At 39.1% G+C, this 14,682-nt stretch overlaps 1 protein-coding gene across 1 annotated transcript in view; it reads left to right on the forward strand.

The window, feature by feature from the left end:
- The window catches only part of CNTNAP5 (contactin associated protein family member 5), a gene marked incomplete at its 5' end in the record, with an annotated part of 853,982 nt that overhangs the window by 440,084 nt on the left and 399,216 nt on the right, over positions 1-14,682 (forward strand). Inside the window, one exon of the mRNA XM_004390491.3 lies at positions 12,916-13,035. Within this exon, the coding sequence (XP_004390548.3) occupies positions 12,916-13,035 (120 nt within the window). The remainder of the gene's footprint in view (positions 1-12,915; positions 13,036-14,682) is intronic.

Genomic DNA, 14,682 nt, shown 5'->3' on the forward strand with positions numbered 1-14,682 from the left:
TCTATTGATTGTAGATTTGTTTGTTTCATCCTTTTTTTAAAATTTGGCTATGTCTGAGCAGGCGGGCTGTGTGTTCTTTGTTGTTTGCTCGTCTGTGGGCATGATACTTTTTTGCCTCCTTCTCCAATTGGCAGGGTCAGTCGCTCAGATATGGTACAGCAGGGCAGGTCTAGCTGAAGAGGAGTTGGTGGGATGGGTTGTTTGTGGCACTTACTACAGACACCAGGGTGGGTCGGTAATCAGTGCAGGGCAGGTTCTGGTAGGCCATGCCTGTGCTGCTTGGTGGTGTGATGTTAAGCACACGGTGCAGGTAGGCAGGATGGAGGGGGGAGATTGTGATGTGTGGAGCTAAGATGGGTATGGGAGAGAGGAAAGAGGAACAGAAGCCAAAAACTTACAAACAAACAAAAAAAGTGCTAGGGGAGCTTGCCATTGGAGTGGAGAGGTGAGAGACTCTGAAATGGAGAAGAACAAAAAGGGGCAGGAGAAGACAAAAAAAGAAAAGAAAAGGAAAGAATGAATAAATAAAAATTAGAAAGAAAAAAGAACAGCAAAACTCCCAGGGATCCCACTGGTGTGGCTATGAGGTCTTGGGAAGTTGTTCCCAGGTGTTGAAGTGCAGCCTGGCTAGGATGAGTAGAAGTATTCAGTACCAGGTATCCAGGGGACAGAAAGAGAATGCAGGTATAGAGAGATGAGAAACTGAATAATGAAGAAAGACAAAAAGGGAAAAGAAAACAAAACAAATTAAAAAAAGAACAAGAACCCCCCCCCAAAAAAAAACAGAAAAAAAAATCACAAAAGAAGAAATGCCATCAGCGTTCCCTCTGTGCATCTGCACAAGTTGAGGGGGTAGATCCCAAACCACACAGCACCGCCTGGCCAGAACAGGCTTTCAACTCGGGAAAAGAAAACAAACAAACAATTGAAAACAAACAAAAATAAGCCCCAGGATCCCACCAGTGTGGCAGCATGGACCGGGAAGCTGTTCCACACTCGAACGGAGCTCCACAGCCCCTCAGGAAGAATCAAAGATGGTGCACAGAGCCAGGTATTTGAGCAAAAGGAGGGGGAGGTGGTGAGAGTTAAGGAAGAAATCAAAAGAAGTGGGAAAAAGCAACACCAGCAGCCAACAAATGGCACTCAGGGAGTTGGCCAGTGCAGATGTGTGGAATCCAAGCAGCCGGTGCTTCCCGGCCAAGAGACTGTGGCTGCAGGAAGCAGAGGAGGCTTAGTGGGGGTGACGATGGGTGAGGGGTGGGAAAGCATATATCGCTGGTTACCAGTTACTCTGTCTCCTGCTGGAAACTCCTTGAAGCTGCTTTCTCATACCCGCTATTTGCTGGTCTTTGATAGGAGTCCAAGATGGCAGATCCATGCTGTATTAGCTGATACGGGACCTCTCCATGTATGTCTTCTCACTCTCTGTTCTCTATCAGTTTCTTATTCCATTTGGTGCTTGGCTGAGTTCTTTATCTCTTCATTCGATGTTTAGGATTTCAGGATTGTTGTTTTTTCTGTTTGGCTTAGTTTTTCAGGTCTTTGCTGTGGAGGGACGGTGTGGTGCTTCTGCCTAGAGCGCCATATTGCCGGAAGTCTATAAGATATTAATTGTTAATATCAATTATTTTCTTCCCAGTTCGTCCATCTGTCTTTTTATTTCACTTATGATATCTTTTGCCGTCTAAAAAGTGTTTGCTCGATATTTTTTTATGTAGTCGAGTTTACCTATTTTTTTTTTTTTTTTGTCTCTAAATTTTGAATCATTGTTAGGAGAGATTTGCTGTCTCTAGTTTATAAAGATATTCCCTCTTGTTTTCTTCTAGTACATGTATGATTTTATTTTTTGATACCTAATTAGCTGATTCATTTTGAATTCAATTGTGTAAGAAATGAATCTAATTTTAACTTTTTTATCTGGCTTTCCAATTAACTCAACAATTCTTACTAGAAAGTCATTTTTGTTTCTTACTGATCTGAGAGGCTGCCTATGTCACGTAGTAAATTTCCACATGCATTTGAGTCTTCTTTGGATTTTCTGTTCTTTCATTGTTTTGTTGATTCATGCATCACTAGTTGAAATTGTGGAGGTTTCATATTATGCTTTCAGACCTAGCAGAGCTGGTCTCACCACACTGCTCTTCTTTTCCAGTGTTTCCTGGAATCTTTTGGCTTATTTGGTTGTTCTTCCAAAAGAACTTTTATAACCATCTGTCTAAATCAAACACAAAAAACAGAACGAACAAATAAAATGTAATGGTCTTTTAATAGTGCATTAAATATACATATTGCATCTGGGAGAAATGTCATTTTCTGAGAATGTTCAAATTTGTGATTTTCGGGTATGTTTTATAGGCTTTTCATTTAGATTTTTGATGTTTTTACAAAATTTGTTGTTGTTCGGTGCCATTGAGTCGATTTTTGATTCATAGAAACACTTTGAGTTTTCTATGGCTATTATCTTAATGGGAGCAGATCGCCAAGTCTGTCTCCCAAGGAGCAGCTGGGTGGGATCAAACTGCCAACGTTTCAGTTAAGAGCCGAGCACTTAAACTTTGTACCACCAGGGATCCTTTTATAAAATCTACACCTGGATATTTTCCCTTCATTGTGTCTTTAGTTCTCTCTTCTTTTCCGTATTACTTTTAATATTAAAAAAGGGTCTTCTATTAATATTTTCTAACTTGTTTTTTGTCTGTATGTATGAAAGATACTGATTTCTGTACATTAGTTTTATAACTTGCTACACATAGGATTGCCATGAGTTGAAATCAGCTCAACAGCAACTAACAACAATGACAACCATTGTTTGAAGTAGTTGCACATTAATTCTTTTGGGATTTCCAGATTAATAATCTGATTATCTACAAAAAGAGATAGTATGATTTCTTTCTTTCTACTTCTTACACCTCTATTTTTTTTTCTATATTTCAAATCTTGTGTAAAATGTCCCTTGTGGCATATGCTAACCCAAAACTATGCAGGAAAGGGAATTGTGGGAAGTACATTTTGAACTTGACGAAATGGCAAAACTCAAATCCACAATGACATAAACTCACAATGATAAAAAAAAATTGGAGAAAAAGGCAAGGCAATTTTGAAAGCTGGAAAGTGAATAGATGAGTAGTGACAGAATTGCAGAACTAAAAAGTGAAATCCTAGACCAGAAGTAGAAGCAGCCAACAAACCATCCATTTTACATTGCAAAACATCTCCAAAAGTATAAGAACTGGTGACATCAGCTATCTCTTCAAGTGGAGATGAAGGTGGAGTTAATACAGATTGAGTTATGTTAAGTCTGTGTAGAAAGTAGATAGATTTCCAACTCACTCACCAACTCTGCACAACTTGGTGATTGGCCTTCACTACCCAGAGGGAAATCTGCAGATTTTTCCTCTGGAGAAAGCAGAGAAGAAACTGGAAGAAAACATGCATGGTTGAAGGAGGGATACCATACTGAAAACATTTATATACAGAATGCTCCAACCTCCCATCCTTCTTATCTTTCCAGTGATCCAGCTTCCAGATACTCAGCAGCCTCATGTCAACCCTAGAGATTATGGGATTTTATAAGCTGAGAGAAAAAATCTAAAGACCGTAAAATGAAGATTTCTCACCAAACGCCCCAGACAATTAACCCTAAAATAATGTCTTTGAAGGACACACCAATCAATATTTTGCACAGAGCTTAGAGCTTCTAATCAGTGTTTTAGCTACCATTTTTAAATATGAAAGAACTGTAAAAGATTATGACATCTCAGAAAATACTCTAATAAGAAAGATAACATAGAGACCAAAATAAAATACAAAACATACAAATGAACTAAACAAACACACACACACACAACTTGGAGAAAATAGACTATACGCAGAGAAAAAGTGTCAAATGAGAAACTATAATTAGCATTCTCAGAGATAATTAGAGAAATATTGTATCAAGGAATCAAGAATTGCATGCTAAAAAAAAGAATGTGGGGGATGGGGAGGATTCTTGGAAGTTACAAATGCTACAACTTGAATTGCCAAAAACTAGAAAGACCCAAATTTCCTTCAAAGGGTAAATGATTAAATACATCCATACCATGTACATCCATACCGTAGACCCAGCAATAGGAAGAAACAAACTATTGATAGACAAAACAACTTGAATGGCTCTCAAGAGAAGTATGCTGAGTGAAAAAAGCCAATTTCTAAATGCATTGCCCAGCACAGTGGCAGGGGACCTCCAGGGGAGACAGTTGTGCACCACATGGGGTAACAGCCAGTCCATTGCAGCAGATCAGAGGAATTCAGAAGACACTTTTGTAAAATAGTTGAAATCAATAGAATACCTGATATGCCATCAATGAGAAATGAATATGTACTCTGTTAAAAATAAAAACAAAGAGATTTATTGAGGGTTCAAAAACAGTTGGAACCGGGGACATGTCTGATCTCACAAAGTGAAACCAAACACTCCAAAATGGCGGAGTTACAGAGGCATATTTCTGAGAAAAAATACAACATTCTGATTGGAAATTGCAGGATTAAGTAAGCAGGAAGTGGAACAACTCAACGGGGAGTGGGGTAGGGTGCTTACAGTGATTGGTCAGAAACACGAATGTGGGCTATTTGGATTAGTTAGTTTAAATACATAACGATGACTAAGAAGAATTGATGCCTTTGAGTTATGGTGTTGGCAAAGAATGTTGAATATACTGTGGACTGCCAAAGGAACGAACAAATCTGTCTTGGAAGAAATACAGCCAGAATGCTCCTTGGAAGAGAGGATGGCAAGATTTCCTCTCGCATACTCTGGAAATGTTAACAGGAGAGACCAGTGGTTAAACTAAAGATAAAGACATCAGGCTTTGTAAAGTAGAGGGTCAGCAAAAAGGAGCAAGACCCTCAAGGAGATGGATTCACACAGTGGCTGCAACAATGGGCTCAAGCATGAGATCATGAGTATGGCACAGGACTGGGCAGAGTGGGTCACTATGAGTCAGAACCGACTTGACTGCACTTAACAACAACAACGAGGGGGGGTTTACAGGGTGGTCACAAGGTAATTATCTTAAAACATTTCCTGAGGGCTGCTGAGGGGATTCCTGATAAAGGTCTTGTGTCAGGACCCCCCCTTAGGAAAGTTCTTTCTGTATCTTTAGTTTAACCACAGTGTTTCCTTTGTTATGTGCTTAAATCTAACTAAGAGTTTGACAGTTGCAGAGTAAATAAGCAAAAGCTAATATGGAATCACAGTTCAGACCTGGGCTGATCGTTCTGATATGAGTCAGGTGCCTCAATTTTGGAACTCTTACACATGCCTGTGTACTTAGAAAAATGTTTTATTAGAGAAATTTTCAAACATACACAAAAAGATAGAATAGTATAATTGCCCCCCATGTACCCTTCACCCCCCGATCCCTGGTGGCACAGTGGTGAAGAGTTCTGCTACTAACCAAAAGGTCAGCACTTCAAATCCACCAACCGCTCCTTGGAAACTCTATGGGGCAGTTGTACTCTGTCCTATAGGGTCGTTATGAGTCAGAGTCAACTCGATGGCAACGGGTTTGATTTTTTTGGTACCCTTCACCTAGGTTCAACACTTACCACTATTCTACCATTTTGTTTAAACTATCCTGCCTCATTTTTTTTGTTGTTGTTGTTGTTTTTATTGAGAATATACACAGCAGGACATATATTAATTCAACAATATCTGCCTGTACAATTCAGTGACATTGATTACATTCTTCAAATTGTGCAAGCATTCTCACCCTCCTTTTCCAGATTGTTCCTCCTCCAGTAACATAAATGCACTGCCCTCTAAGTTTCCTATCTAATCTCTCGAGTTGCCATTGTCAATTTGATCCCATATAAATACTTCTTAAAAGAGCATAATGTTCAAGATAGATATTGTTTACTAGTTAAGCTAAATTGTTGTTTGGTTTAAAGAAGACTTCAGGAGATACTTTTGATTTAAGGTCTAGGGTTTAAAGACTATCTCAGGCCAATAATTTTGGAGGTTCATCCAGCCTGCATGGCTCCAGAAAGTCTGGAATCCCTGAGAATTTGAAATTCCATTCTACATTTTCCCCCTTCGTATTAATATTCTTCTATAGAATCTTTGACTGAAATGTTTAGTAATGGTAACCAAGAACCATCCAGCTCTTCTGAGCTTATTGCAAAGGAAGCAGTTGTTCATGGAAGCAATTAGCAACACTAGATGGAGTATATTTAAAGCAAACTGCAGTCATATTATTTTATTACAAATACCTCAGTATGTATCTCTAACAGAGAAGTTTTTTTTCTTTTAAAACATAACCAAAAGAACATTTTCACCGACCAAACTTTAGAATATTTTCTTAATATCATCTGATAGCAAATCTGATTTCAATGTTTGTAATTGTTTTAAAACGGTTTTTGTTTTGTTTTGTTTGACTCAGGATTCCAATAAGGTCCAGACACAGTGCTTGATCGATATGTCTCCAACACCTGCTCCCCTCTTCTTCCATTTATTTGTTGGCAGACTAAGTCATTTATCTGTAGAAGCTCTCACAGTCTGAATTTAGCTAATTTTATCCCTAATGTGTGGTTCAGCATGGTTCTTTACTTACTCTTGTAAATCAGTGTTTAGATCTAAGGGCCTGATTAGACTCAGCTTCAAATTTTTGGCAAGAATATGTCTTAAGTTGTGCTGTGAATTTCTTATTTACTACGTTAGAGGTGGCTGGTTATCACTTTTAGAGAATATGAAGATTGATCTGTGAGCTTGGGTATTGTTAATTTAATCCATTAAAATGCCCCCTATTCACCTTATGCTTTAGCAGTATTTAATGATCATCGTTTAATGCTTTATTTCATTGAGGATTACTTTTGAAATGATATTCAAATTCATTTATTACTTTTTTTACTTAATGGCTTTTGTTATTCTCTACAGAAGAGTTTTTTCATGGACTATTTGGTGACCCTCAAATACAGTGCATATAAGAAAGGCAGGATATGATCTGTATTCTTTCCAATCTCAGAATATGACTTAATTCTCTAACAATCTCCAGAGGTGACCAATGGATTTAGATAGACAGACAGATAGATAGATAGACAAATAGATATGTAGATAGATATCTACAGACTAGTGGATGGTACATATTTAATAATTGCAGCGAACATTCTTTTTGATGCTTAGATTGTCTCATAAAATTGGTCCCTGTGTCATTTTGTCATGATTCCAGTATCTGATAGCTGTTTGGCTGTCAGGCAAATCTCATCTTGTACTTTTCCTTTTCTAAATATGGACTCAGCAAAACTATTTTCCTTTTAGTTGGAGATTGTATTTAGAGATCGCAATTTTTCTGGCACAAAGGTTGCTTCTAGCTCTTTACATAATCTAAATTAAGAAATATACCATTAAGAAACAAAGAACATTAAATAATGAGTTCATACTAATATTAAAACCAAAAAAAAAAAGATCACAGTAGAGTCAATTCCGACTCATAGAGACCCTATAGGACACGGTATGGTTTCCAAGGCTGTGATCTTTATGGAAACTGACTGCCACATCTTTCTCCCTCCAAGTGGCTGGTGGATTCGAACCACCCACCTTTCAGTTAGCAGCCAAGTGCTTACCCACCAAGCCAGCAGGGTTCCTTATACAACTCCAGTTAAGATCGCAGCATTTTATATAATTTTTATGTTTTATATTTTATCTCTTATGGTAACAATGTTATTTTTTGTTGACAGTAACAAAATACTTTGCATTTTTTGTTACATGTGTTACAATATTTTCATAAAATAGTACCAATATTGTTCAAATAAGACTATTAAATATATTTTAAGATTTTGTTATTCTTTTCTGATAGAATATATTCTACTAGGAATACACTGTCAAGTTACTGTTTTAACATTAAATATGTGTAAATTCATGAGTTCTTAATAATACTAAAAATTATTCTCATTGGTCACTTTTGAAGAATACAACTTCAGTATTTTGAAACTGATAAATTAAAGGGAAAATGGCATTTATCTTTCTTTTCCCATGCAATCCTGTATGTCAGGAACACCAAATAATTGATGAGGAATGTTATTTTTATAAACTTGTCTTACTAATAAATCAAGAAGGATTGATAGAATTAGATCAACCACCCATTAGTATCTTTGAGAAAACTATATTGTATGAGCTCATTTGCTCATAAGTAGGAATGCTTGTTAACAGGCATGCACTCAGAAATTTCCCAGTAACTAAGCCAAAGTTAAGGAACAAGTAAGTGTATTGGGTATGGTAGACTAACTAAGGTAGCAAATAACCCCAAAATAAAAATTTTTATTTAGCAAAATATAAGTTTCTTTATTTAGCAAAATGAAAGTTTCTGTTTTGTTCACATCACACTGCAGTGCGGCCCTGCTCCATGCAGTCACGCGAGGACAAAATCCATGTCTATCTGATAACTTCATTTCCTTCTAGATCCTTGGGATCGGCTATTTGGATTTTGTTGACCATGTGACTTGCTTTGGCCAGTAGGGTATTAGGAAACATTATGCAGTCAAAGGTCTCGCAAGCATTTTCTCTACTGGTGCTCTTGGAGCACTCACTTCCCAAACTCACATGCTGGAGGAGAATGGAGGCTCTTCTGCTCCTTGTTAGGGAACCCTAGCTGACCCAGAAGTTGACTGTGGATGCATGGGTAGTCCTCACAAGATCATTCAATCTTGGCCAAAAAATGCTCAGCTAAGCCTAGTCTAAAATGCTGATATGCAGAACCATGAAAATGGTTGATATTTGGAGCCAATTTTGGAGCGTTTTGTTATGTAACAACAAATAACTGATACAGTAGTGATGTAGATGAAATAAGATTAGCTGAATATTGGTAATTGTTGAAGCTGGGTTTGATGATATTATGTATGTTCATTATACTATTCTCTGTATTCTTTGTATGTATTTGAAAATTTCTGTACTAAAAGTTAAAAAGAAAATATTATATTTCAACATCATTTGAAGTACTTCTTCCTTGTGAATATCAACTTGATAGATTCATTAGCTGTAACTTGCTTTCAATATTTAGACTTTTTTATCTTTTTAATTTAATTTTGTTTTTTTAATTATTTAAAATATTTGCAAGTTTTAAAATACATAAATATAAAATATCAAGGTCTAATTTCCATCGCTGTCCCCTCTGTCATTTTTCTCTCTTTCCCTAGAGGTATCAATTTACATTAGTTTTTCTTTTTTCTCTCTTCTTCTTTTTTTCCTTACTTTTGTTTAAACAATTAATGAGCCAATATTGATACGTTATTAATAACTCAAATCCATAGTTTACATTAAGATTCAGTTTTCACTCTTTGCATTGTGTAATTCTACAGGTTTTGACACATGCATAATGTCATGTATCCACTATTACAGTGTCATATAGAATAGTTTCATTGCCCTAAAAATTCCCTGGGCTTCAACTAGTCATCCTATATTAGATTTTTGCTTGAATATTTTGGGAGTCATGTGAGACCATTTTTAGTGAATTCTGGGTTAAATTAATGATATGAATATAAAAAAAACGAGGCAGAAAAGAGAAAAATATGGTTCTTAATTTAAAGAAAAACTAAACTTTGTTCAGGCAATGGAAAATAATTATAATATTTGACTCATCTGTGAATAGCATTTACATTGTCACGTCATTGTAAACAGTGACTACTGACCTAATTTGGGAAGATGGGGGAATGGAAAGCTTTATGTATATGGCAGGTAGTGAAAAAGAATTAAATCTTCATCTTCTGCACTGACAAGTCAACAGATGACTTGTAAAAATCAAAAATCAGGAAGTAACAATATGGACATGTATTTAGAGATACGATGATTAATAACAGAAGAATGTACTAAGAGTTGAAAGTCTTTATCTCCGGACAGAAGGGAGGCAGGGGGCTACTGCTACTTTCTGTTTGTTTCAAAACAAACTTGTGATTCATGATAAAAAGTAAAAAAAAAAAAAAAAAACCAACTAAACAAAAAATTGTCCCAAAAAGAAGAGGCAACATGGCTTGAACTGATGGGATAATGATAATAAAATAGTTAATATTTATCATGCACCAGGATGTCAAGGTAGAGCCCTGGTGTAGCAGTGATTAAGAACTTGGCTGCTAACCAAAAGGTCGGCAGTTGGACTGTCCATTTTGGAAACCCTATGAGGCAATTCTACTCTGTCCTATAGGGTCGTTATGAAGCGATGGGTTTGGTTTAGGTTTGGAGGATGTCAAGCACTATGGTAAGTGCTTTAGATACATTAGCTCACTGAATCCTTCCTACAGCTGTGTGAGGTAGGCTTACACCCATAGCCAGATGAGAAAGTTATTGCTTTGAAAGTGTATTAGCTATCTATTGCTCTGTAACAAATTACCCCAGAACTTAGCAGCTAGAAACAACAGACATTTACCTCACATTTTCTGTGGAGCAGGTACAGGAGCATGTTAGCTGGATGGTTCTGGTTTAGGTCTCTCATGAGGTGTGTAGCCAAGTGATCGGCTGGGGCTGCAGTCAGTCTAGGTTTGATGAGGAGTGGGAGTTCTGTTTCAGAGCCCACTTCCATTGCAGGCTCAGAAGATCCACCTCCAGTCTCCCTCCTGTGAACCTGTTCATAGGGCTGCCTCAGGACTTGGCCCTGGTCTCCCCCAGAGTGAGTGATACAAGAGTACTCAAGATGGAAACCACTGTCTTTTTGTACTCTACTTGGAAATAATATTCACTACTTTCGTCATATTCTATTTGTTAGAAGCGAGTTTATAAGCCCAGCCCTCCCTCAAGGCGAGGGCATTATGTAAGGGTGTGAGTACCAGGCCATATAGCTCATGGGAACCATCTTAGAGGCTGCCTACCACAGGTTCTGTAATCGTCCCAACTCTCATAAGCAGTAGGTGGTAACCCTGGGACTCAAAACCACACAGTTTGATTTCAGGGCTTATTCTTTTAACATCTATGCAGACACACATGCTACCTGGGTGGTGTTTATCCCGTGTGAGCCAGGAGCTATATGACTGTTGGGGAACTCAATTTCTTCCAGATGGTTTTCATCTTGGGAGTGTGGAAGTGATTAGGGATGGGAAGTATACATAAGAATTGAATGTCATCTGTGTGACACACACCCATTTGTGTTATCAGGTTTGGGCAAAGGTAAATAAGCTGTACCTTATGCTTAACATCTAGGGTACAAGCTGTGACTTTACCTCCCACGGCAGAAAGTATGTAGGAATGCAAGAGAGAATTACAGGAGTGCAAGGATAACCTTGAATTCACTCTAATTTATAAAAAGTCAAACCCTCTCAGACTTTAGACCTTTGTTGGTAATGAATGATGTGAGGCACACCTTGTACACGATCATGACAAACTGCGGCACCCAGTTTCTGGGAAGGGGCATTCGTCACGGCATCATGTTGCTAAGGTGAAGTGTGGGTGCTATGTCTTGAAAACTGTTGGGAGGCACTGAAGAGTTGTAAGTATGGGAGGGTGACATGATTGGATATTCACCCGCTGCTCTGAACTACAACACTGAGTCTAAAGCATCAGATGGCTTTCTGCATTCTTCTGCATGTTTACCTGCACAAGACAGCAGATGCCCCCTTTGCATCCCACCAAATTCATGCACGTTGGTTTAATGAGATTTATATATTGCTTGGAGCCCTGGTGGCACAGTGGCTAAGAACTATGGTGAACTACGGCTGCTAACCAAAGGATTGGTAGTTGAAATCCACCAGCTGCTCCTTAGAAGCCCTATGGGGCAGTTCTACTCTGTCCTATAGGGTCGCTGTGAGTTGGAATCGACTAGATGGCACAGAGTCTTTTTGTCTTTGTTTTTTAAATATATTGCTCAAACCTGTAGATTGATCCACGGTCCCTGTCTCCAGACATATGTGTCTGCCCCACCTGAGTCTATAAAGGCCTGTGTGCTTGGTAAGGCACTCTTGACAGCTGTGTCCACGGTTCTAGCCTCTGGGGGAAACCGCATCTGCTGACATATATTAGGAACTCCGTAAATGCTGGTCACATCAGAATGAACTAAGCTTGATCAAGCCCTTGACCTGTTCCGAGTTCTGGGTATATAGAAATAAGACAGTCTTCTTTTATTTCATTAATAAATATCCATTGTTGTTTATATCCATTCACTTATTCATTCACTAACAAATATTTGGTGAACCCCTATTGTAAGTGCACTTTGCTAGATGCTGGGGATAGGTCAAATAAGGCATTGCCATCAGGCTTACAGAGTTTCTAACCTACTGGGGGACAGAACAGTATATTCAATATCCCAACTGAATATACCATGTAGACATAGGGGAGGGACATATACATCAGCATGGAGAAAGGGTAAAAGGAAAATTTTTTTGGAGATGAATTTAGAAGAATGCATTTGTGAGGGTGCTACTGTGTCAAGTATGAGGTCATTGGTTTGCCAAGACTTGTGGAGAAAGTTGAGGCTATGTTGTGTGCCATCAAGTCAATTCTGACTCACAGCTACCCTATATGACAGAATAGAACTGCCACTTGGGTTTCCTAGGCTGTAACCTTTATGGAAGCAGATCGCCAGGTCTTTTCTCCTGAGGAGAGGCTGGTGGGTTCAACAAACTGCCAACCTTTCAGGTAGCAGCCGAGCGAGTGCTTAATCATTGTGCCACCAGGGCTCCTTAGTTTCATCTATAAAAAACTCCTTACCGTTGAGTCAATTCTGACTCATAGCAACACTATAGGACAGAGTAGAACTGCCCCATGGGGTTTCCAAGGGGCAGCTGGTGGATTTGAACTGCTGACCTTTTGGTTAGCAGCCGAGATCTTAACCACTGCACCACTATAGGAGAAAGGAAATAATTCAATATGGAAAGTAAACATAAGTAGGAATTACTGATTCCTCCAAAGGAATATGCAGAGCTAAGTAAAGTTTCCTCTCTTGCTGTTGTATCTTTCAGCGCTCTACAAGCAATCCTGCGAGGTGTACAGGCACCAAGGAAACACGGCAGGTTTCTTCTACATCGATGCCGATGGCAGCGGTCCCCTGGGGCCTCTCCAAGTGTACTGCAACATCACCGGTAAGGGTGCAGAATTCCGACTCACACTTAACCTAGCCACTTGATACACAGCAAAAGGAAATCCACTGGGGTGGGGAGGACACCTGTATGAATACAAATTTAACAGACCAATTTCAGGAGGAAAATTGTATTTTAGTAGATAATAGGAATTGACAGCTAGATTTCTCATGAGAGGAAAAAAAAAAATCTGTTAATATTCTTGATAATGTTTCACTAAACCAAGATTTAATTATCAGATGTTTTCTCTGGGACTTGCCAAGAACATTTTCACTCTTAAAACTAAAGAACATAGAGCTAAATAAAACAAAAATAAAAATCAATAGAAAACCCTGACTCGAGGTGTAGGAAGCCTTGATTTGTGTCTGGCCCTGACCACTGTGTGACCTGGGTAACTCTTCAAGCATCCACTCTTCACACATGAAATGGGAATAACAGTTACTACCTCCTAGATTTGTGAAGGGGAAAGTGGTGGTTCGGTGGTAGGATTTCTGGCTTCCATGCAGGAGACTAGCGTGCAATTCCTGGCCAACGCACCTCATGCCCAGGCACCACCCATCTATCAGTAAAGACTTGTGTGTTGCTGTGATGCTGAACAAGTTTCAGTAGAGCTTCCAGACTAAGACAGACTAGGGAGAAAGGCCTGGTGATCTACTTCTAAAAACCAGCCAGTAAAAGCTCTATGGATCATGACTGACCTGCAAGCAATCACGGGTATGGTACAGGACTGGGCAGTATTTTGTTTCATTGTGTACGGGGTCCCCATACATTGGGGGCTGACTCAGTGGCAGCTGAAAACAACAGTATTGTGAAAATTAGATACAATCATGTGTATTGGTGCAACTAGCCCATGCTTGTTATTCAGTAGATGCCTGATGTCTTAGGCTGGGTTCTCTAGAGGAGTGAAACCAGTGAAGCGTGTATAAAAATATAGAGACAGATATTTACTTCAAGGAAATGGCTCACCCAATTGTGAAGGCTGGCAAGTGCCAAATCCGTGGGTCTGGTGTCAGGCTGGAGGCTTCTCCTGACTCATGTGATTGCAGGGGCTGGCAAACCCAAAATCTGCAGGTCAGGCAGGAGGCTGAAGGCTTCTCACATCCCAAGAACCAGAGGCTTACTGGGTCTTAAGTCTAGTTATAGGTCTAGAAGCAAAATGGGTGGTGGAGGTGGGTCTTGGGGACATTCAACAATGTCTTGTAAGGCATCTGCCTCAGGCAATGTCCCAGGCAATGCCCCAGGTGATATCTCAAAGATGCCTCAGACACTTTGATCTCATCAAATGGAGGTGGAAGGGACAATGGTTTTACTGGGGAGGGTTTCTTTCAGACAAAGCTGGAGCAATCTCTTCAGATGGGAGTGAGAGGGCTGGTTCTGTTGGCAGGAGTGATTGAAAGAAGTTTAGGGGTCAGTGTCCCCAGCTTCCTGATCATCTGCCCATATGTCCCCATCCCAAGTTTCAGGATCCCTTTTCTTCCCAATCAATGCCTTCACTTTAGCTTCAGATACCATTCAAGGTTAGGAATTTAACTGGCATTGTAATCCAGCCACTCAGGATAAGACTCAGGGTTTGAAGTTTTGCAATATGAGCTCTGCTACTACAAGAAATAAGGCTTTCTTTCAGGGCACAAGTGGCAACACTCTGGTCTT

Source organism: Trichechus manatus, unplaced genomic scaffold (assembly GCF_000243295.1).
Source record: "Trichechus manatus latirostris isolate Lorelei unplaced genomic scaffold, TriManLat1.0 scaffold00303, whole genome shotgun sequence".
Lineage (NCBI taxonomy): Eukaryota > Metazoa > Chordata > Mammalia > Sirenia > Trichechidae > Trichechus > Trichechus manatus.